The 22,381-nt window shown below is 43.1% G+C and overlaps 1 protein-coding gene across 1 annotated transcript in view; it reads left to right on the top strand.

Moving 5' to 3' along the window:
* LOC120023630 (ryanodine receptor 3-like) overlaps positions 1 to 22,381 on the top strand; it is a 190,862-nt gene that overhangs the window by 6,705 nt on the left and 161,776 nt on the right. Inside the window, exon 2 of the mRNA XM_038967675.1 lies at positions 21,664 to 21,783. Within this exon, the coding sequence (XP_038823603.1) occupies positions 21,664 to 21,783 (120 nt within the window). The remainder of the gene's footprint in view (positions 1 to 21,663; positions 21,784 to 22,381) is intronic.

Below are 22,381 nucleotides of genomic sequence, written 5' to 3'. Positions count from 1 at the left end.
CATTTCATTTTCCTACTCCTCAGACTTGATGACATGGCTGTCAGAGACATGCTCTGCTCATTATTGACAAACTGGTATTTATCGATGTTTCAGTATTTATTCTATAAAATAACTTCTTAAACAGTTCCTAAGTGGCCACTCTCAAGGTAGTTAGCCCTCAGCTAAGTTGGTCTCAAGGTAGTTAGCACTACAGCTAAGTTGGTCTCAAGCTAGTTAGCACTACAGCTAAGTTGGTCTCAAACTAGTTAGCACTACAGCTAAGTTGGTCTCAAGGTAATTAGCCCCACAGCTATGTTGCCCTCGAGGTAGTTACCCCACAGCTAAGTTGCCCTCGAGGTAGTTACCCCACAGCTAAGTTGCCCTCGAGGTAGTTAGCCCACAGCTAAGTTGCCCTCGAGGTAGTTAGCCCCACAGCTAAGTTGCCCTCGAGGTAGTTAGCCCCACAGCTAAGTTGCCCTCGAGGTAGTTAGCCCCACAGCTAAGTTGCCCTCGAGGTAGTTAGCCCCACAGCTAAGTTGCCCTCGAGGTAGTTAGCCCCACAGCTAAGTTGCCCTCGAGGTAGTTAGCCCCACAGCTAAGTTGCCCTCGAGGTAGTTAGCCCCACAGCTAAGTTGCCCTCGAGGTAGTTAGCCCCACAGCTAAGTTGCCCTCGAGGTAGTTAGCCCCACAGCTAAGTTGCCCTCGAGGTAGTTAGCCCCACAGCTAAGTTGCCCTCGAGGTAGTTAGCCCCACAGCTAAGTTGCCCTCGAGGTAGTTAGCCCCACAGCTAAGTTGCCCTCGAGGTAGTTAGCCCCACAGCTAAGTTGCCCTCGAGGTAGTTAGCCCCACAGCTAAGTTGCTCTCGAGGTAGTTAGCCCCACAGCTAAGTTGCTCTCGAGGTAGTGTAAAAGGTTGCGTCAATCGAATCTGGTATCAGGATAAAATGTGATTCAGAGTCACCGAACATACTTTAAGTATTTTTATTTAACATAAGCGATAAATGGTAAATGCAATTTTCGTATATAAGGGTTCACTGTATCACCACGCAGGGTAAAGCAGAGAACTGACTGAAATAGTACAGACATCTTCTTTTATACTGTGACAGAGGTAGTTCCAACTTTAGAGTTGGCCTGTCACAGTAGAGGCTTAGCGTGGTTTAAACTTGCTAGCCTATCGGTGGTGCCCAGGCTGGTCCCAGCCTCACAGCACACAGGATCCAGATATCCGGAAGTGTTTGTTGTGAAGTTTGAGCTGAGTTGTCAGTGGCTACACTGCTCAGTTCCTGTTTTCTTGTTATTCAGCATTTTTCCATCTTGTCTCAACCTTCTGGTTTGCACAGTCGACACCCTAGATTAACAACAGCTTTTCTGCAGTCACGCTATGTTTTGTGATTAACATGTCCTATTTCTATAAGGCATATATTTTTGTTAAAAAGAGAACAAAACCATCCTTCACAGTAGTTAGCCCCACAGCTAAGTTGCTCTCGAGGTAGTTAGCCCCACAGCTAAGTTGCTCTCGAGGTAGTTAGCCCCACAGCTAAGTTGGTCCACAGGATAGTTCTGCTTATGAAGCACTGTCATCACTGCAAACCAACACTCAGTCAGCACCAAGATGAATCATCTTGACCAGCAGTAAGTGATCACACTGTGTGTCCAGTGTCTCTGTGTACGTGGGAAATGTATAAATCACTCTCGGATGTTTTAAAAAGAATAGGATTGCTATGTAAAAATTGTAGAGGCTTATTGCAACATGGCTCGCTGCCACGGAATGTCCAGTAACACTTTCTATTATTGCTTAAGTTAATGATGGAATCCGCAGTAGGAGGAACAGCGCCACTGTCCATCCCACGGCTATTGTTATTGTTTTGTTGACGAAGCAGAGCTGGGAGTGTCGCGCACCAAGGTAAAACATTTTTGCAGTACATATGCTTCTGTTCTATCCCATGTGCAATGATGTCTGAGGGGAAAAAAGCAGTTTGTTGTTTGCAATAACTTCTTTGTTGTTGTAATATTGCAAACAGATGTGTCAGTTTTACCATTAAGGATTCCAGCTTTATACCCTCATTTGAAACTGTAGTGAGGTGTTACGCTGTCTAGCAGACCAAACTTTATGAAGCCACACCAGTGCTGCATGCTGTTTACTTCAGACATGTGGCAGAACCTGAATATGAGGAGTCAGACATATTGAACTTGTCAGTGAGTAATCAATCAATACAGTTCAGATCTTGCTCTGAGTTTAGTGGGCTGACTGACCTGTCACTCGGGAAGATGGAGTGAACGAGGGGCGGGTCTAAAACTCACGTTATCAGTGCTGACTGACACTACCCACCCTGTTTTGACACCCCCCCTTACATCAGCAGGCCTTCTACACAGAACATTTCTCAATAATGTTTTGCAGTGTGCACGGTTATGCAGGACTTTTCTAGCAGCGCATTATCCTCCACTATCTGAGCAACCCCAAACTGCACTCATGACATTTAAAAACTGTCCCGGTTTCCACAGAAACAATGTGAGTGTTTTCTATTATAGCACAGAAATAAAAGTAATTATACCACTTTGTATACTTGGCTGTATTTCTGAATCATTCCCTCCTACATAAGCAGGACCTCTGGTATTTGTGCGATAATGATGCCTAATGTGCTGCGGTACCCAACTCCCCACTGTGCTCTTAATAAGGCTTTTAGAATAACATTTAGTATCTGTTGTTTGTGATGCTTACTTACCCTCACAGAAATTCAACTGTCAAATTTGCAGTTTCTCATGTGAAAATCTCATGTTCACATGTGAAATTGCAAGTTCACATGTGATAACCATTCACATGTGAACATCAAATTTGCTGTTTCACATGTACGAAAATCCACATGCAAAAACATTATGTGGTGGTGAAATAGTGTTATTCTCCTATCATGTGAAACATGTTGCATTAGCAATGCTTCCACATACAGTACCAGTCAAAAGTTTGGACACCACATTCAAGGGTTTTTCTTTATTTTTACTATTTTCTACATTGTAAAATAATAGTGACATCAAAACTATGAAATAACACATGGAATCATGTAGTAACCAAAAAAGTGTTCAACAAGTTCTTCAAAGTAGCCACCCTTTGCCTGATAACAGCTTTGCACACTCTTGGCATTCTCTCAACCAGCTTCACCTGGAATGCTTTTCCAACAGTCTTGAAGGAGTTCCCACAAATGCTGAGCACTTGTTGGCCGCTTTTCCTTAACTCTGCGGTCCAACTCATCCCAAAGCATCTCAATTGGGTTGAGGTCGGGTGATTGTGGAGGCCAGGTTATCTGATGCAGCACTCCTCTCCTTCTTGGTCTTTGCTAATTTGAGCAGTTCTTGCCATAATATGGACTTGGTCTTTTACCAAATAGGGCTATCTTCTGTGTACCACCCCTACCTTGTCACAACACAACTGATTGGCTTAAACACATTAAGAAGGAAAGAACTTCCACAAATTAACTTTTAACAAGGCACACCTGTTTATTGAAATGCATTCCAGGTGACTACCTCCCGACGCTGGCAAAGGGTGGCTATTTTGGTTACTGCATGATTCCATATTTGTTATTTCATAGTTTTGATGTCTTCACTATTATTCTACAATGTAGAAAATAGTACAAATAAAGAAAAACCCTTGAATGAGTAGTTGTTCTAAAACTTTTTACCTGTAGTGTAGTTTTTTTTGTAAGGGTAGTTTACTCAGCCTTGCATTGCCCAGGCCCCAGTCGAGTGCTATTTTAAAGCCCCAATCTAGAGTTCAGTCTCTAAAACATGTCTGGTCTCTTGCTGGTGTAATCGCACCTTGTCACACAATGGGCAAGGTACAGTACTACTGCACTTTACTGAACCCTACCCTTAATCTCGCTGTTTAATTGAGATACAGTATCTGCAGCATTTCCGCTGCACAGCTCTTGAGGTCTCTTGAACTACGATAATTGCTGTGTTGAGAGAACATTTTTTTTCTCTCCCGGCTGATGTCAACCTCTGAGCCTATGACCGGTATTGACGACAAGGGTTATTCCCCACCTCATAAAAGATTCTTGCCATTTTAACAACCTCTGCTTCTGCTTTCCAGCACCAGCGTAGACTAAGAGATATTTGCCTCTTATTGGACATTGTTGTAGCAGAGTCAATCATGTGTGTTTCTGCTAGGGCAGCAAGTAGGAGACAGACCAGGAAGTGCTGAGAGCAGTGGGGAGGGATATACAGCCTGCACACTGATGAGCTTTGACATATTTGAACCTCCCCATTTACCTTATCAGGGCCCGCTCTCTCTACTCTCTACAACCTGGCACTTTTCAATGAGAAGAGTGTGATTACGACCCACTGCCTTACATCTGCTTAGAAAGTAACTTCCTTGAGTCTTGAGAGAATCAATGTACTGCGGCGATAGAGAGGAAACTTTTACAACTGTGGCTCAACTCTGTGGTATAGGGATGGTGTAAGGCTTCTTATCCCTTGATTGGGTAGGATTTCTATCTCAACTGCCTGTGTTACTCCTCATCAAACCACAGCGAAGCTTGAAGTGTTACTGGGACATTAGCCGAAGGAGCTGACGCCACAGATTCCCTCTTTCAGCTCTTTATGTGCTTTTGCATGGAAATTAGACCTGCAAAAACAACAGAAATCGCACCGTAAGAGGTTGTAGTCTTATAAAACATTGTTAAATTGCACCCAGATGAGACATCTTTATGTTGCTTTTTTTTAATACTTTTTTTTTATTACTCTGCGCTTCTTCACATTATATCTGTGAATTTGGCTGTCAAACTCTCTCTCCACCCCTTTCTTCTCTCTTTCCATCTGACTCGGAGTGTTTGAGTGCAGAACCATTGGCCTGGGCAGAGCCGTCAATCCTGGGCCCTCAAATTGTGTTTGACAAAGTGGGAGATTAGGTCTAGTTCTCAGTGCCTGCCCTCTCTGTCAGGGTTCCCACCTCTCTATTCAAGGAGGGGATAAGTACTTGGACTATTCCCTTGTTGGATTCAATTGCGGTCAGGACCTAGAATTCAATAGCCATCATCTTTTTACTACCATGGCTTAGTACTGTCACTAAAATTACCCACATTGAAATTCATACACTGACAGTAGATGTACAACAGTGCTGTCGGTATTTACCCGAAGGTCCAAAGGGTTATCTGCATAGACATGTGGTAGGTTAAATAGTGTGAACCTGCATGTTCTTCAGCATCCTTTTTCTGGTGGGAGGCATGAATGAGTAATCCTGTTAACTCTGTGGCAGTCTGGGGACAAGCCTAGCTGAGGCTGAGCAGCATAGCTAGGGCCAATTAGTGGGTTTCTAGAGAGTTCCATGTAAACCAGTGGGATTCTGGGATCTCAGCCTCCCTGAGGGTGGGACACGGTCACATGATGAACCCACTCCCACTCCATGATGGTTATTGGGTTGGACATCTATCGGAGGAAGTAACCTTAATGAGTCAGCTACATGCATGCAGGCAGAGCTGAAGCTGAGTGGTATTCTATAGGAGGCGGACTTGGCTGTGACCGAAATGCAGTAAGGACCAACCCATCCCCAATGTTAAAATAACAGGCCGCGTTGGGTTGCAACCTGGATGGTAGTGTCTTAACTATGACCACAAAAACATTTGTTCTGGTAGCCCACATGAAAAAATACTACAGTTTAGTATACGTTACTACAGTACTTACAGAAATGCTGTAGAATAGTATACTACACACTGTAGTACCATCAATCATGTGTAGTACTTACTTTAGAATTATCTGCAAAAACACTGTTGTAAATATGACAGTAATGTCCACAAAACATACAGTATTCACTGTATAAACTAAAGTGAATACTACAGTAAAATGTTTGCAAAAACACTACAGTGAATATTATAGTATTTTTTTTCATGTGGGAGCTTTTGATGTTTTATGAAGCATGGGACATTTTTGGAATGTAATGTGATTTACTGTAAGGTATTGATCGATATTGTTTAAGAGGCAAAGTCCTTTTGATGTCAAAGATGATGGATGCGGTAAGCAGCGAGGAGGATCAACGTTATACTATTGCTGTTAGTGGGAAAAGTAACAGCTCTCTTAGGTTGGCTCTTTGAAGTAAGTGGGATACCAGTAACTTCAAATGTTGGATTTTCTAGTTTGGACAGCTTCAGGGGTTGGAACCGGTTCAGTGAACAGAACTGGAAAATAACTAAATGTTTTAAGGAACAGAAAACGAATCTGGAACAAAAGTGATGCATACTGAACCGTTATTATAAAAGCATGGGAATTGGTTAATAATGTTATTTTATGTTCCAGGAAAAAAAGAATCTAGTCCCACAACAAAACGCAACAAAGCGCTTATGCAAAGCCCTCACTCTGTCACTCAGAAACTTATTCCAGAGTCTGCCTGCAAGTCAAATCTTTGCCTGTGAGTGTTCATGTTTAGGCTACCTACTTCTCCCACCTCCGAAGTATAGGCTACTGTACTGATGTTACAAGCTTGATTCAGAAGATAGGAAGATATATTTTTAATTAGCTAGAGAAGAATGGATTAACTTTTTTAATGCTAGTTAAGAATACAATAGTTTTCACATTTCACATTTATTTATTAACAACAAAAAGGTAACGTGTTTTTAATTCAGGTCTGCACACACAAGCTTGTTAGCTAGCTCAAGCTTGTTAGCTAGCTAGCTAGCTCAAAGGACATTCAAAGTTTCTCCATAGAAGCTGCTCCTCTGAGATATAATTCTGTGGACTAAATTCAGATAATGCATGTCATAACAAGATGCCCAGCGCTTCAAGCCTCCTCGTTGCAGCCACACGTTGGCTGCTACTGTAGGTTTAATGATAGAACATGATGTGATGGGATGCATTTTCTCCATTGTTTTGGATGGTAGGCCACTCTAGTAGGCCTACATTATGATCAAATAGCCACAGTAGCCTACTTGACCCCTGTTAAAACTAATTTAAAGCGGGTACAGCCTCAGTGTTCACAGTAAACGCTTGCTGGAAGTTGCACAGAATTTTCACAATGCTGAAGTTTGCGCACAGCAGAACTGAAATTTGCTCAGTGATGACATTTTTTTGAGGGAACATTGGTTGCAACATTCACTACCAAGTTCCAAACTGCCTCTGGAAGCAACTTCAGCACAATAACTGTTCGTTGGGAGCTTCATGAAATGGGTTTCCATGGCCGAGCAGCCAGACACAAGCTTAAGATCACCATGAACAATGCGAAGCGTCGGATGGACTCTGGAGAGGTCAAAGCGCGTTTTCTGGAGTGATGAATCACGCTTTACCGTCTGGCGGACGAATCTGGGTTCGACGGATGCCAGGAGAACACTGCCTACACCAATGCATAGTGCCAACTGTAAAGTTTGGTGGAGGATGAATAATGGTCTGGGGCAGTTTTTCATGGTTCGGGCTAGGCGCCTTAGTTCCAGTGAAAGGAAATCTTAATGCTACAGCATACAATGACATTCTAGACGATTCTGTGCTTCCAACTTTGTGGCAACAGTTTGTAGAAGGCCCATTCCTATTTCAGCATGACAAGATCAGTGTGGAAGAACTTGACTAGTCTGCACAGAGCCCTGACCTCAACCCCATCGAACACCTTTGGGGTGAATTGGAACACTGACTGCGAGCCAGGTCTAATTGCCCAACATCAGTGCCTGACCTCACTAATGCTCTTGTGGCTGAATGGAAGCAAGTCCCTGCAGCAATGTTTCAACATCTCGTGGAAAGCCTTCCCAGAAGAGTGGAGGCTGTTATAGCAGCAAAGGGGGGACCAACTCCACATTAATGCCCATGATTTTGGAATGAGATGTTTGACACATCATTTTAGTCATACATCATTTTGGTCATATAGTATAGTTTGCCTGGTCTAAGTAATTTATTGAGCTTAATGTAAAAAGCGGTTGATTTCACAGGTTAAAAAAGGAACAGAACGGAACGAAATAAACCAGTAGTTTTTTAGGGTTTGAACCAGTTTTTCTGGTTGTAACAGTGAAACAAAAATAAATGGTGGTTCTGTTCAGAACGAAATGATTCCAACCCCTGGACAGCCTTTGGTTAACCTAAAGCAGCACCTCACCTCACAAAACGAGGCTATAAGAAGGGTACAAATGTACCTGTTTGTATTCCCCTTCCATTGGACTTTTGCAACACTTTCTCCTAGTAAAACTCCTGCTCGTCAGATGGCAGACACAGCAGTGTATTTTCAGAGTGTTTCCACTCCACTGATAAACGAGCCTGCCTGGTACAGTATGTGGAAGGGAAGAAAAGAAAGTGAACGGTCTGTCCCTGGTGCAGCACAGCCCAGGTATGGCTTTGTCACAAACTGGCCCCATCTCATCACAATGTCATATACCCTCGTAAACCAAGCATGCAAGAGGGAAATAGACTGCTTCTTATATAGTGTAACCTTTTTTTTTTTTTTTGTCATTTATCTCAAAGAATTGAGAGATCGGCTAATGACTGGATTTTCAATCTAAAGTTTGAACACTGGTTGCCTCAGCTGAGGTGAAAAGCCCTTACAGCGAGAGTGATGAAAGTGCTTACTTAGCCTTTCACATTAAGTTGATGCCGAGGGAGCACTGCTGCAAAGTGCAATGAAAATAGTTCTCACTCTCTGTCTCACTCGATACTTCATAAAATGGGAAGGGAGCCTTCGATCTGCTTGCAGGGCAACTGTAAAGCGTTCAAAAGGTTTTGTTAAAACTTTCTCAAATGATGAACAATAGGAATACTGCCAATAAACTGCTCAATTGTGGAGCAATCGTATAAGCCTACACTGATTGTAAAATGAAGACTCGTGTTACTCACCTATATTGTGCATTGTGATTTCCGTGACTAATTTGATGAGAACCATTCCTGTCCGATGGTGTAGATAGATTAGAATAGCACCGAATGGTGTTGCAATGCACAGCTGTATTGTGGTGATTAGACTGAATGAAATCACCCACAGCATGATGTGGACCAGATGTCTCTGTCTCAGACAGGTGGAGAGCATCCCGGGGCTTTTCAAACATGGTTAGAACGTTACATGACCACAGGTTAACCTAGTGTGAAATAGTCAGTAGTACTACTATTGAACAGTAGTATTGGAAGGTCTGTAGAGAAATAGTAGGCTACACATGAAAAAGGATACATGGAATGGCTCTGTGCCCTACATATTGCAGTCCAGAGATTATGCCACTGTAGTAGCCTGTGCCAAAGCTGGCCACAGATATCTATGTGCAATAGCGCTCTGTTAAGCTGTCATATTCAGTGCCGTAAGCAACCTGTTTAAAGCAGGCTGAAATGTTTAATGGATGTTGAGATTAATTTAGGGTGTCACTCTGGGTAGAAGGAAGGGAATGCAGCGGTGGAATGTGTGGTGCTGCCAGGCAGCTTGTTCTGCCGGCTGCCTCTAGACCCCGCATTAGCACTTTCTCCCCCCCAGCAGCAACAGAACAGAACAGCACACTCACAGGAACAAAGCACTCTGCTCGCTTCTCCACTCCAACAGGGCACTCACTCTCTCTCTCTGTCTGAGTCACGCCAAGAGAGGGAAACAGCTAGTCCATGAATCATTCCAACACAAACTCATACAGCCAGAGAACTTTGTATTTCATCAGGAAAGTTCTGTATCGGACGACTTTGATACGGGTGGGAGGGAGGGAGGAACTGAGGAAGGAATGGAGGAAGGGCGACAATCATTTTTCTCCCTAAAGGTGATCTAATTTGACAACACTTATCACCCTCCCTGACATTATCTCACCAGAGATATGGGGGTATTAAATCTGAACCATGATGGGTACTGAGCCCTAAAGGTGTAAACACTTACAGGAATAGTTAAGTGACTGTATTAAGTGTGTATATTTTCTGTCATTCCATATATAATCTGTCTTGCAAAACAGATGGAGGGACCCTGTGCACCATTCCTCTGATGCCTACCTACAGCACGTATACCTCAGGAGCTGAGGAGGAGCTCTACGGTTACTGACTAGAGGAGGGCAATAGGCCTGGTGAACACCTGGTGTCGTCTGTAAAGACTTCTTCCAGAAACAGTAGCATAGAGGGGAATGAAGCCACCCATGGACTTTTCCCACAGCTTTATTTTGTTCTACGGTGTTTGGCCAGGTGTAACTATCTGTGTGTAACTATCCAAACACTCTGCAGGAGAACAAGCCCCTGTGCAGTATTGAGTGGCGTGGACCCTCCATGGCTGGCTGTGTGTGGTGCTGATGGGGCTGTGTTGCTGCCCACAGCCCTGCAGGATGAGGGCTGTGGGCAGGGTACAGGGTATGGAGGGTACCAGGGCACAGGGTATGGAGGGTACCAGGGCATGGGCAGGCCAGTGGACTGTGTGACTGAGTGCCTCTGGGTCAGGTTGCTCCCCCTGGGAAGTGCCGCTCACTACCTCTCCCCCTGACACTCTAGCTAGACCAGATGACTCCTCTGTGTTCCTGTCGGATCACTTTGCCATCAATTCCCCAGATTCCTTGGCCTGGGATCAAGCTAGGAGAGGCTGAAAAAGCCCTCCTCAAATAGGGAGTGCTGCTGCAGCGGGGGCTGGAGGCTAGAGTTTACGACTTCTGTACTGGACATCTTTCACTCGATGGCAAGCTTTACAACAGTAAATCTTCTTTTAAATAGGGGCCAAGTTCACTCACCACCTCTTTCGCAAACACACAAACTTGTTCAAGGGATCTGCATGGCTTATATACCCAACTGACTGAGTAGCTGGAGTCAAAATAGAAAGCAAGATTTACATCATTTTAAGGTGACAAGTTAGTGACACTGTAATGGATGGAGGGCCGGCAGCCATATTATATGACCAGACTTTATACAAGTCATGCAGTCCATGGTTGATGGATTAGGGAGGGACCCTCTTCAAGTTACCACACAAACATTGTCTGCCAGGTTGTTAGGACATGAAATATTTGACTCTTTATGTGTAATGTTTATCATTTTTAACCCCACTGCTAGAAAAGTATTGCTGAGTTCTAAATTGAGTTTGACATATGGTTGATGAAAATAGATACTCTTCCTGTGGATAGATTGTGGTGTAGTATAGTGCAAGCCAGTAATATTAGCTGAAGGGTAACACTGTATGTGCCTTTTCTTATTGGGGGAAAGGTCTATTGTTTTCCTCCTGCATTGTGGTTGTTAGAGAAGAGACTAAAAGTATCTAGCTGTTTGCTTTGTTTTGAGTAGCCTGCATAAATACCTATAAATAATGTACAGTATATTGTCTAAGTATTCCCCACCGCAGAGCAGCAGTATACAGGCCTGCAGAGTTCCTGTTACAACCCTAGTCAGTGTGGTGAGGTGTTACCCTCTGAAGTACCGACCTCTTTTCAAACTACAAATCAAACGCTCACATCTTAGATGCCTCTCGGGAAAATTTCTGTTGAATCTCTGAACCGTTCCCCCTGATACTTTGCATATTCAAATGGAATAGTTTCCTCTGACTGTCAGTCTACCAGCATTGGACTAGAATATGGTAGTGAATATGTTGGCTAGTCCACAAAGTCTGAACAGTGCACTAGTTCAGTAGTGCAGTACCTCTCAGGTGGAGAGTAAAACTTTATTTTATTAAAACAGTGAGTTTGATGGTAGGACCTGATGTCCTCTAATGCTGCTGTGATTGAGGCATGGTCAAATCCACCCGGTCCATAACACCTCTTCCCCTCAGCCCTCTGCTGTAGCCGTGTGTGCTAGGCTTCTAGGTACAAAGAAAATGTGAGAAATGCCATCAGGCGATGTGAAAGTACCTGTGATTTGATCATGGAGGAGGTGATTAAGAAACGTGTCACCAGTTTATCACATCAAGCCTCAGTCTGTCACCTCAGTCTTGACTGTGCAGTGTCAGTATTCACAGAACAGGTACAAAGTGATTTAGTCTGCAGCATGTTCAGGGAGATTTGGGATGTGCCTCACTGTTACTGAACAGAAATAACAAGTAATTTCAGTACATATGGCTACAGTGATTATAGCAAATCAGAGAAATGAGCTGAGCCATCATTCACGTATAGTAGTAGTAGCAGCAGGCTTTTAGTTCTGCTCAATGTCAAACTGCTTTACTAGGGATGTGACCGCATTTAACGTGTCAAGATGCACTCAGTTCCTTCAAGGATCACTCAGGGGGGATGTGAAATCCAAAAGGCCTGATTCAGAGAGTGAGAGTCTGTGTCAGGTCAGTGACAAGGACAGAGCGTCATCTAAAGCTGTGCTATTCATAGAATCAGATAACATTCATGATGGTACAGATACACTATATACAGTGCCTTCGGAAAGTATTCAGACCCCTTGACTTTTTCCACATTTTGTTACATTACATCCTTAATCTAAAATGTATTACGTAAAGAAAATCCTCAATCTACACACAATACCCCATAATGACAAAGCGAAAAAAGTTTTTTAGAAATTTTAACAAATGTATAAAAAAATACCATATTTACGTAAGTATTCAGACATTTTGCTATGCGACTTGAAATTGAGCTCAGATGCATCCTGTTTCCATTGATCATCTTTCAGATGTTTCTACAACTTGATTGGAGTCCACCTGTGGTAAATTGATTGGACATGATTTGGAAAGGCACACAACTGTCTATATAAGGTCCCTTAGTTGACAGTGCATGTCAGAGCAAAAACCAAGCCATGAGATCGAAGGAATTGTCGGTAGACCCCCGAGACAGAATTGTGTTGAGGCACAGATCATTGAAGGTCCCCAAGAACACAGTGGTCTCCATTCTTAATTAGAAGAAGTTTGTGTGACACCAAGACTTTTCCTAGAGCTGGCCGCCCGGCCAAACTGAGCAATCGGGGGAGAAGGGTGTCATGACGTAGCCCTCTTTTGGGTATAGCGAGTGCCTTCCCCCGCTCTCCCTCTTACACCCAGGTTCTGTTATCTCAGGTCGTAAATTCCTGGAGGAGACTCTCCCTCATGCAGTATAGAGAGAGGGTTCACAGTGGAACAAAGGAACTTCTTCTACATTACAGAACTTAAGAACTGAACAATGTCCATGTTTTGAAGATTGTGTAAACGGTCGGTGGAGAATCCAGCTACGACCGGTCCATTTTGTTTAATGTTTGTGACCTCATTGAGAGACAATACAGCCACATTACCATAACTCTGTTTATACAAGAGTCTCCGTTATGAGATTTGCATCTAATTATTGTATAAAATTAATGAGTATAGATGAAACTATTTGTGAAATTATGTAATGTGATTTTAAACTGTTTAATGAACTTAATGAACGAGAATCCAATTCCCTTTTTAAAGTGAACTAAGTCACTGGCCCGCCCCATGAGCACAGACATTGATCTGGCGTCATGGGACAGCCTTTTCTGCTATTCCGAATAAAACCCCCACCTAGAGAAATCATCTTGAGACCATGCGTACCTCGATTACCGAGAGGGCTAAGGTTTGAGTAGGGACCATGCATTCCTCGGTCATCTGAGGGAGCTAAGGTTGTAACGGTTGTTGAATTCCTAACCAAACCACATGGAGCATTGGCTACACTGGTGGAAATGGTTCAACTCTGAGACTACCGATACCGACAGAATAAGAGCAAATCTTCGATACTAATTACTAGTCTGCAGCTAGAATTTATGTTGACCTGGAATGCGAAGACCGACAACCGCCGAAACATCTATTCTATAAGAACATTTCTGAATGGGACTCTGAAGTTTCCATTCTAACCACGAAAGACTCCAGAGACGCAAAGATATATTCATTGCAATTATTCCCGAAAGAGTGAGCGTTCATGTGCAAAGGATTAGCATTTCAATTAATATAATTATCAACTGTGTAGTGTCTTTTGTCTTTCGCGCCCTTCTCAGTTCCCTTAACCAACTGAGCTGCCATATCAGTTTAGCCCACTAGGGAACATTCCTGTATCATTTCCTTGTAACAATCTACTTTTTGTTTGTTTGCATTTCTGTGATTATTTATTTAGTTAGTAAATAAATGATTAAGATAATTGATGTATGGATGATTCATAGTGAAGGCTGGGTTCGTGCAGATAACCAACAACTTACGACGTTTGGAATGAGACTGATGTGAGGTAAAGAATAATTAATTAATTAGAAGACTAATAGATCAGATATTAAAATATCTGAAAAGTTATATTAGGAAAATTATAACTTTGTAATCTGAAGATTTTCCTTGGTGCCCCGACTTCCTAGTTAATTACATTTACATGGTAAGTTTAATCATGTAATAATAATTACAGAGAATTGATTTGATAAAATAACAGTCTTCACTTGAATGATGCCAAAGACACAACAAGGGCCTTGATCAGGGAGGTGACCAAGAACCCGATGGTCACTCTGACAGCTCTAGAGTTCGTCTGTGGAGATGAGAGAACCTTCCAGAAGGACAACTTCTGCAGCACTCCACCAATCAGGCCTTTATGGTAGAGTGGCCAGACAGAAGCCACTCCTCAGTAAATGGCACATGACAGCCCGCTTGGAGTTTGCCAAAAGGCACCTAAAGAATCTCAGACCATGAGAAACCAACATTAAACTCTTTGGCCTGAATGCCAAGCGTCACATCTGGAGGAAACCTGGCACCATCCCTCAGTGAAGCATTGTGGTGGCAGCATCATGCTGTGGGAATGTTTTTCAGTGGCAGGGACTGGGAGACTAGTCAGGATCGAGGCAAAGATGAACGGAGCAAAGTACAGAGAGATCCTTGATGAAAACCTGCTCCAGAGCACTCAGGACCTCAGACTGAGGCGAAGGTTCACCTTTCAACAGGACAACAACCCTAAGTACACAGCCAAGACAACGCAGGACTGGCTTCGGGACAAGTCTCTGAATGTCCTTGAGTGGCCCAGCCAGAGCCTGGACTTGAACTCAATCGAACATCTCTGGAGAGACCTAAAATTAGCTGTGAAGCAACGCTGAATCTGCAGAGAAGAATGGGAGAAACTCCCCAAATACAGGTGTGTCAAGCTTGTAGCATCATACCTAAGAAGACTCAAGGCTGTAATCGCTGCCAAAGGTGCTTCAACAAAGTACTGAGTAAAGGGTCTGAGTACTTATGTAAATGTCTTATCAGTTTTTTTTATTTTTATACATTTGCAAAAAAATCAAAAACTGTTTTTGTCATTATGGGCTATTGTGTGTAGATTGATGAGGGGAAAAAACAACTTAATCAATTTAAGAATAAGGCTGTAACTTAACAAAATGTGGAAAAAGTCGGGGTCTGAATACTTTCCGACGGCACTGTATACAAAAGTATGTAGACACCCTTTTAAATTAGTGGATTCGGCTATTTCAGCCAAACCCATTGCTGACAGGTGTATAAAATTGAGTACACAGCCATGCAATCTCCATAGACAAACATTGGCAGTAGAATGGCTTTACTGAAGAGGTGTGACTTTCAACGTGGCACCGTCATAGGATGCCACCTTTCCAACAAGTCAGTTTAAGCAGCTGCACACAAGCCTAGGATCACCATGCGCAATACCAAGCGTCGGCTGTTGTGGTGTAAAGCTTGCCACCATTGGACTCTGGAGCAGTGGAAACTCGTTCTCTATAGTGATGAATCACGCTTCACCATTTGGCAGTCCGACGGTCGAGTCTGGATTTGGAGGATGCCAGGAGAACGCTGCCTGCCCAATGCATAGTGCCAACTCTAAAGTTTGGTGGACGAGGAATAATAGTCTTGAGCAGTTTTTCATGCTTCGGGCTAGGCCCCGTAGTTCCAGTGAAGGGAAATCTTAACGCTACAGCATACAATGACATTCTAGATGATTCTGTGCTTCCAACTTTGGGGAAGGCCTTTTCCTGTTTCAACATGACATTGCCCCGAGGCACAAAGAGGTCCATACAGAAATGGTAGTTTGAGATCAGTGTGGAAGAACTTGACTAGCCTGCACAGAGCCCTGACCTCAACCCCATCGAACACTTGAAGAATTGTAACGCTGACTGCGAGCCAGGCCTCACCGCCCAACATCAGTGCCTGACCTCACTAATGCTCTTGTGGCTGAATGGAAGCAAGTCCCCACAGCAATGTTGCGTCATCTAATGGAAAGCCTGCTTAGAAGAGTGGAGGCTATTATAGAGGGGACCAACTCCACATTAATGCCCATGATTTTGGAATATGAGATGTTCGATGAGCAGGTGTCCACATACTTTTGATCATGTGTAGTGATGATTCATGACTTATGTTGTTTATATAGCGCTCTATTTAGGAATGACCTTATCAAAAATTCTGATGACATTGTACTGCATATCTGCAAGTCAGATCAGTCAGTGTAAATTGAGTCGTCCCAAGCTGACTCTTTCCCTCCCAGCCATAGCAGGCAGCTACCTCACACCCTGTGTTGGTCAGGTGAGATGGGAGGTCAGTGAGTGTGTGGGCCTTACCTAGCACGTGTGATACATAATTCTGCTCTGAGACAGGGTTGAGAGACGAGGTAGACAGAGAGGGGTGTGGGGGTGCCAGACACGAGGACAAGACAGAGCCAGGGCCAGCCAGGGCTGTGATAGGAGTGGAGAGGGAACCGCTCTGATTGACGAGGGCCGCCTGATGGCAAAATATGTGACACAAATCAATAGTGGCCTCCTATGGCCAAAATCACAGCTCCCCCCGGCCTCAGTGTGGAGACTGGAGAGTGATTGCATGTACAGTGGTGGCCACTGGCCAAGTGTTGATATGCCATGCAGGCTGTTTACGTCAATTTAATTGATAACAAAGGAAAATAATGTTTTAAATTGATCCTTGCCTTCATGTTTGTATGATCTGATTCCGATTTCTGGCAGTAGTTCACACCATAGTGCAGTGGTATAGTGAGTTGCAGCAGCATGTCAAATCTAATGTTATTTGTCACATGCACTGAATACAACAGGTGTAGACTTGACTGTGAAATGCTTACTTACGAGCCCTTTCCCAGAGTTAAAAAGTAAGAAAATTTGCACACAAAAATAGAAGAAATAGTAATATAATAACAATAAGGCTATATACTGAACAAAAATATAAAGGTAACATGTAAAGCTGACATAAAATATCCCAGAAATGTTCCATACGCACAAAAGCGTATTTCTCTCAAATTTTGTGCACAAATTTGTTTACATCCCTGTTAATGAGCATTTCTCCTTTGCCAATATAATCCATCCACCTGACAGTGGCATATCAAGATTATTTAACCTTTATTTAACTAAGTCAAGTCAGTTAAGAACAAATTCTTATTTACAATGACGGCCTACCGGGGAACAGTTGGTTTACTACCTTGTTCAGGGGCAAAAAGACAGATTTTTAACTAGGCAGCTCAGGGATTTGATTCAGCAACCTTTCAGTTACTGGCCCAATGCTCTAACCACTAGGCTACCTGCCACGCCACCTTGTGCTGGGGACAATAAAAGGCCACTCTAAAATGTGCTGTTTTGTCACACAACACAATGCCACAGAGGTCTCAAGTTTTGAGGGATTATGCAATTTGCATGCTGACTGCAGGAATGTCCACCAGAGCTGTTGCCCGGAGAATTGAATGTTCATTTCTCTACCATAAGCCAGGTGACGTTTTAGCAAATTTGGCAGTATGTCCAAACGGCCTCACAACCGCAGACCATGTGTAACCACGCCAGCCCAGGACCTCTACATCCAGCTTCTTCACCTATGGGATCATCTGAGACCAGCCACCTGGACAGCTGATGAAACAGAAATACTCTTCAGTCTGTGATAAAGCCCTTGTGGGAAAAACTGATTGGCTGGGCCTGGCTCTCCAGTGGGTGATCCTGGATCCCAAGTGGGTGGGCCTATGCCCTCCTAATGATTTTTTTTTTCAATTAACTGATTTCCTTATATGAACTGTAACTCAGTAAAATATTGGAAATTGTTGCATTTTATATTTTTGTTCAGTACAAGGAGTACCGGTACAGAGTCAATGTGCAGGGGTACGAGATAGTTGAGGTAATGTACATGTAGGTAGGGTTAAAAGTGACTAGGAAATCAGGATAGATAATAAACAGAGTAGCAGCAGCGTGTGTGAAAGTGTGTGTGTGTGTGTGTGTGTGTGTGTGTGTGTGTGTGTGTGTGTGTGTGTGTGTGTGTGTGTGTGTGTGTGGGGGGGGGGGTAGAGTCCAGTCAGTGCAAGAGTTCGTGCAAAAAATAAAAAAAGGGTCAATACAAATAGTCTGGGTAGCCATTTGATTAACTGTTCAGCAGTCTTATGGCTTGGGGGTAGAAGCTGTTCAGGAGCCTTTTGATCCCAGACTTGGTGCTCTTATACCGCTTGCCTGCGTTAGCAGAGAGAACTGTATATGACTTTGGTGGCTGGAGTCTTTGACCATTTTTAGGGCCTTCCTCTGACACTGCTTGGTATAGAGGTCCTGGATGGCAGGGAGCTCAGCCCTAGCGATGTACTTGGCTGTACGCACTACCCTCTGTAGCGCTTTGTGGTCAGATGCCAAGCAGTTTCCATACCAAGCGGTGATGCAGCCAGTCAAAATTCTTTCAATGGTGAAGTTGTAGAACTTTTTGAGGATCTGAGGGCCCATGCTAAATCTTTTCAGCTTCCTGATTGGGAAGAGACATTGACGTACCCTCTTCACGTCTATGTTGGTGTGTTTGGACCATGATAGGTTCATAATCATGTGGACACAGAGGAACTTGAAGCTCTCAACATGCTCCACTACAGCCCTGTCGATGGGAATAGGGATGTTGTCGGCCCTCCGTTTCCTGTAGTCCACGATCAGCTCCTTTGTCTTACTGACGTTGAAGGAGAGGTTGTTGTCCTGGCACCACACTGCCAGGTCACTGACATCCTCCCTATATGCGGTCTCGTTGTCGGTAATCAGGCCTACAGTAACACCGTTGTATCGTCTGCAAACTTAATGATGGTGTCGAAGTCGTGCACAGCCACGCAATCGTGGGTGAACAAACAGGGAGTACAGAAGGGGATTAAGCACGCACCCCTGAGCGGCCCCCGTGTTGAGGATCAGCATGGCGGATGTGTTGTTGTGTAACCTCACCACCTGGGGTCAGCCCGTCAGGAAGTACAGGATCCAGTTGCAGAGGGAGGTGTTTAGTCCCAGGGTCCTTAGCTTATTGATGAGCTTCGAGGGCACTATGGTGTTGAACGTTGAGCTGTAGTCAATGAACAGTATTCTCAAGTAGATGTTCCTTTCGTCCAGGTGGAAAAGGGCAGTGTGGAGTGCAATAGCGATTGCGTCATCTGTTTATCTGTTGGGGCGGTATGGGAATTGGAGTGCGTCCTGGGTGTCTGGGATGATGGTGTTGATGTCAGCCATGACCAGACTGGGTCAGGTAAAGGTTACCTCAGCATCCGCTGTACTATTTTGTATGCTGTAGTTGAATTGGCCATTATATGTCCAAAACCAATATTTTCTGCTATAATTTTTTTGTCAGACAATTATTGTCCTCAAGGTTTAAACAGATCATGAAAGGGTAAAGAGTGCATAGGAAAAGGTATTATAGGCAGTAGTGCCATAACGTGCATGGATTTATCATTTCCTCACTGGCAGCTATTACAATGTGAACATAGACAACTTGAAAAAATGTCTGAAGTGTTTTTTAAGACCTCAGGGCCTGTCACAATGCCTTTTACACTGTCTTCAGACACACAGCGACACGGCTGAATCCTGCTGCACCCCTCGGCGCTGGGGTGCTACCACTGCTGCTCAGTTAGCAACAACATCAGCACATTCTGCCTGCCTGTTACGCTGGGGAAAGAATCATATCCATTTCACCCTTTACGCTGCCAGCGAGTCTTGTAAATGTAATCACAACATTTTCAGAACGAGGGCATTTGATTATATTTATTTTCAGATTGTGGGCTCTGTCAGTAAGCTGTATACTTTAGCATAATGACACTATACAGTCTGTGAACATTCAACAGTGATATGGTTAGGGTTGCTGCAGTATTACTGTATTAAAAATGGAACATGCTTACAGCTTTAATGACTCGCATCCTTTTAACATTGTAATTTATTTCTAGAGCGATTCCCATTTGTTATGTGTATAGAACTAGAAAAGTGTAAAACAGATGTGAATAATTGTCCTGTTAATCATTCATAAACTGCTCAGTAATTCTCTAACAGAGATGTTCATTAACCAAATACTGAGGGATGTTTATATGCTCTTATGCTGATATTGATTATATTGTATAAAATTCATACAATTATAATACACAGTCAGAAATAACCAAAAATAGTTTTCCACCAAGAAAATATTGATATAGCTATACTAGATATATTGGATATTTGCAGTTTTCCTGCGTATAGCTGTAATAACTACATTGATGACTAGAATGTGGTGATTCTGGTGAAAATACATTATTAGCTGTTATTAGTATCTGTACTGACTCCAAATCGGTCTATGAATAAAACCAAATTATCTATTTACTCAGTAAAATGCATGCTTGTTATTAGTATCTGTACTGACTCCAAATCGGTCTATGAATAAAACCAAATTATCTATTTACTCAGTAAAATGCATGCTAAGTATCTCTTGTCTCATGAGCAAATCCAGCCCAAAGCAATGCACAGCTAGCTGCTTCATGATGCTCCTCGGCATACTGTAACGGTCGTCTTGTGGTGAATGAGCGGACCAAGGCGCAGCGGGTGATGAATACATAATGAATATTTATTAACAGAACGACGAAACACGAAAACTCTTTAACAAACTACAAAACAAATAAACGACGTAGACTGACCTAAAACATGAGAACTTACAAATACACGAAGAACGCACGAACAGGTACAGACTACAAACCAACGCTACAGTCCCGTGTGGTACGAACATACATACAGACACGGAAGACAATCACCCACAAACAAACAGTGAGAACAGCCTACCTTAATATGGTTCTCAATCAGAGGAAACGTCAAACTCCTGCCTCTAATTGAGAACCATATCAGGCAACACATTAAACCCAACATAGAAACACAATACATAGAATGCCCACCCCAACTCACGCCCTGACCAACTAAACACATAAAAAAACAAGAGAAAACAGGTCAGGAACGTGACACATACATTTAGCTAGATCATTATTTCCTTTTAAACCTGAACTCTCCAATCAATTACTTCAGCCTCATTTGTGCTATATAAACAGTGTAAATAGCCCAAAGGATGTTCGGCAGACTTAAAGGACTCCTCGATGGATACTTTCTGTTTGATCACATTAGCAGAAGACTTCCCAATGTACAGCCAGAAACAGAGAACCTACATAGGAGAACATATGTCAGTCATCAACTTGAACTCCTCAGGGTAGGTTGTCCTTTTCTTTAGCATTTGTGTCATCCTGTTCTCCTGTTCTGCATGGTGTGTCACCATGGCCTCATTGAGAAGCAATAGACTAGAAATCTTACCACACCAGTTTACCATGATAAAGTTGAAGGTGAAATAAAAGGTGAAATAAAGGTGAAAAAAATCAAAAGAATATCCTTGATATTTTAAGGTACCAATTTTGCTGCTGGAATATTGGGTAATTGAGAATATATGGTGGAGCCTGAATCTTCAACCAGTAGTACATGAACTGTAATGTTACACAATTAAGTACAATGTGCATTACCTTCCCTATCTACCTGTCCAGTGTCTGGGGAGTTGAATCTCCTGTTTCCATAAAGGTCATAACTACACACTAAATTCAAAGAGAAGTGAAGAATCTCCCCGTGTTAAAAGGTGGTTGGTGGGCTCCTGTTGAGGGTAGTGGTGGTTTTCCTCTCTCCTCCTCTCACTCTGAAAATGTTGTCTTGACAGGATGATGAAGTGGTGCTCCAGTGTGTCGCCTGCATCCACAAGGAGAATCGCAAGTTCTGTCTGACAGCAGAGGGGCTCGGCAATCGACTGTGCTACCTGGAACCCACATCAGAGGCAAAGGTAGGCACAGAGAGACTACATACTGTGAAGAGGAATAGGCCTGTGACATTATTCGTCGTTTGTTTCTCTCAAACTGAAAGCTTATGCAAAGAAAATTAGAGAGCATTTCAGAGTGGCTCTAGCTCCAAGATATAATCCAGGATTTCCTACTGGAAACTAACATTTTGAATGTGGTATCATCGCCAGAGTGGCTGATTCTCATACAGTTGAGTGTAGATAATACGCTTCTGAAACAGGGTGTATTTGAGTCAGGTCTTCTCAGGTGTTCTTCATAGTGTCCATTGAGTGGGATGAGAGAATCCCAGGGCTCAGCAAAGCTCCATGGGAAGCACATATTCACTGAGTTTAACATTAAAGTCCAGCTACACATAACCAGGTTGTACACGTAACCAGGTTGTACACGTAACCAGGTTGTACACGTAACCAGGGTCTTTACGTTAACAGGGTCTACAAACATAACCAGTGACTACTCATAAACCAGGGACAGACTGAGAGCAACATGGAAACAGCTTACTGTACCACATCATAAAGCTGGCTGATATGGACAAAATCCATATAGCAATACATTGCCTGAATTGATGTGATAAACGATAAACCA

This window comes from Salvelinus namaycush, chromosome 28 (genome assembly GCF_016432855.1).
Source record: "Salvelinus namaycush isolate Seneca chromosome 28, SaNama_1.0, whole genome shotgun sequence".
Lineage (NCBI taxonomy): Eukaryota > Metazoa > Chordata > Actinopteri > Salmoniformes > Salmonidae > Salvelinus > Salvelinus namaycush.
This window is presented reverse-complemented; position numbering and strand designations above follow the sequence as displayed.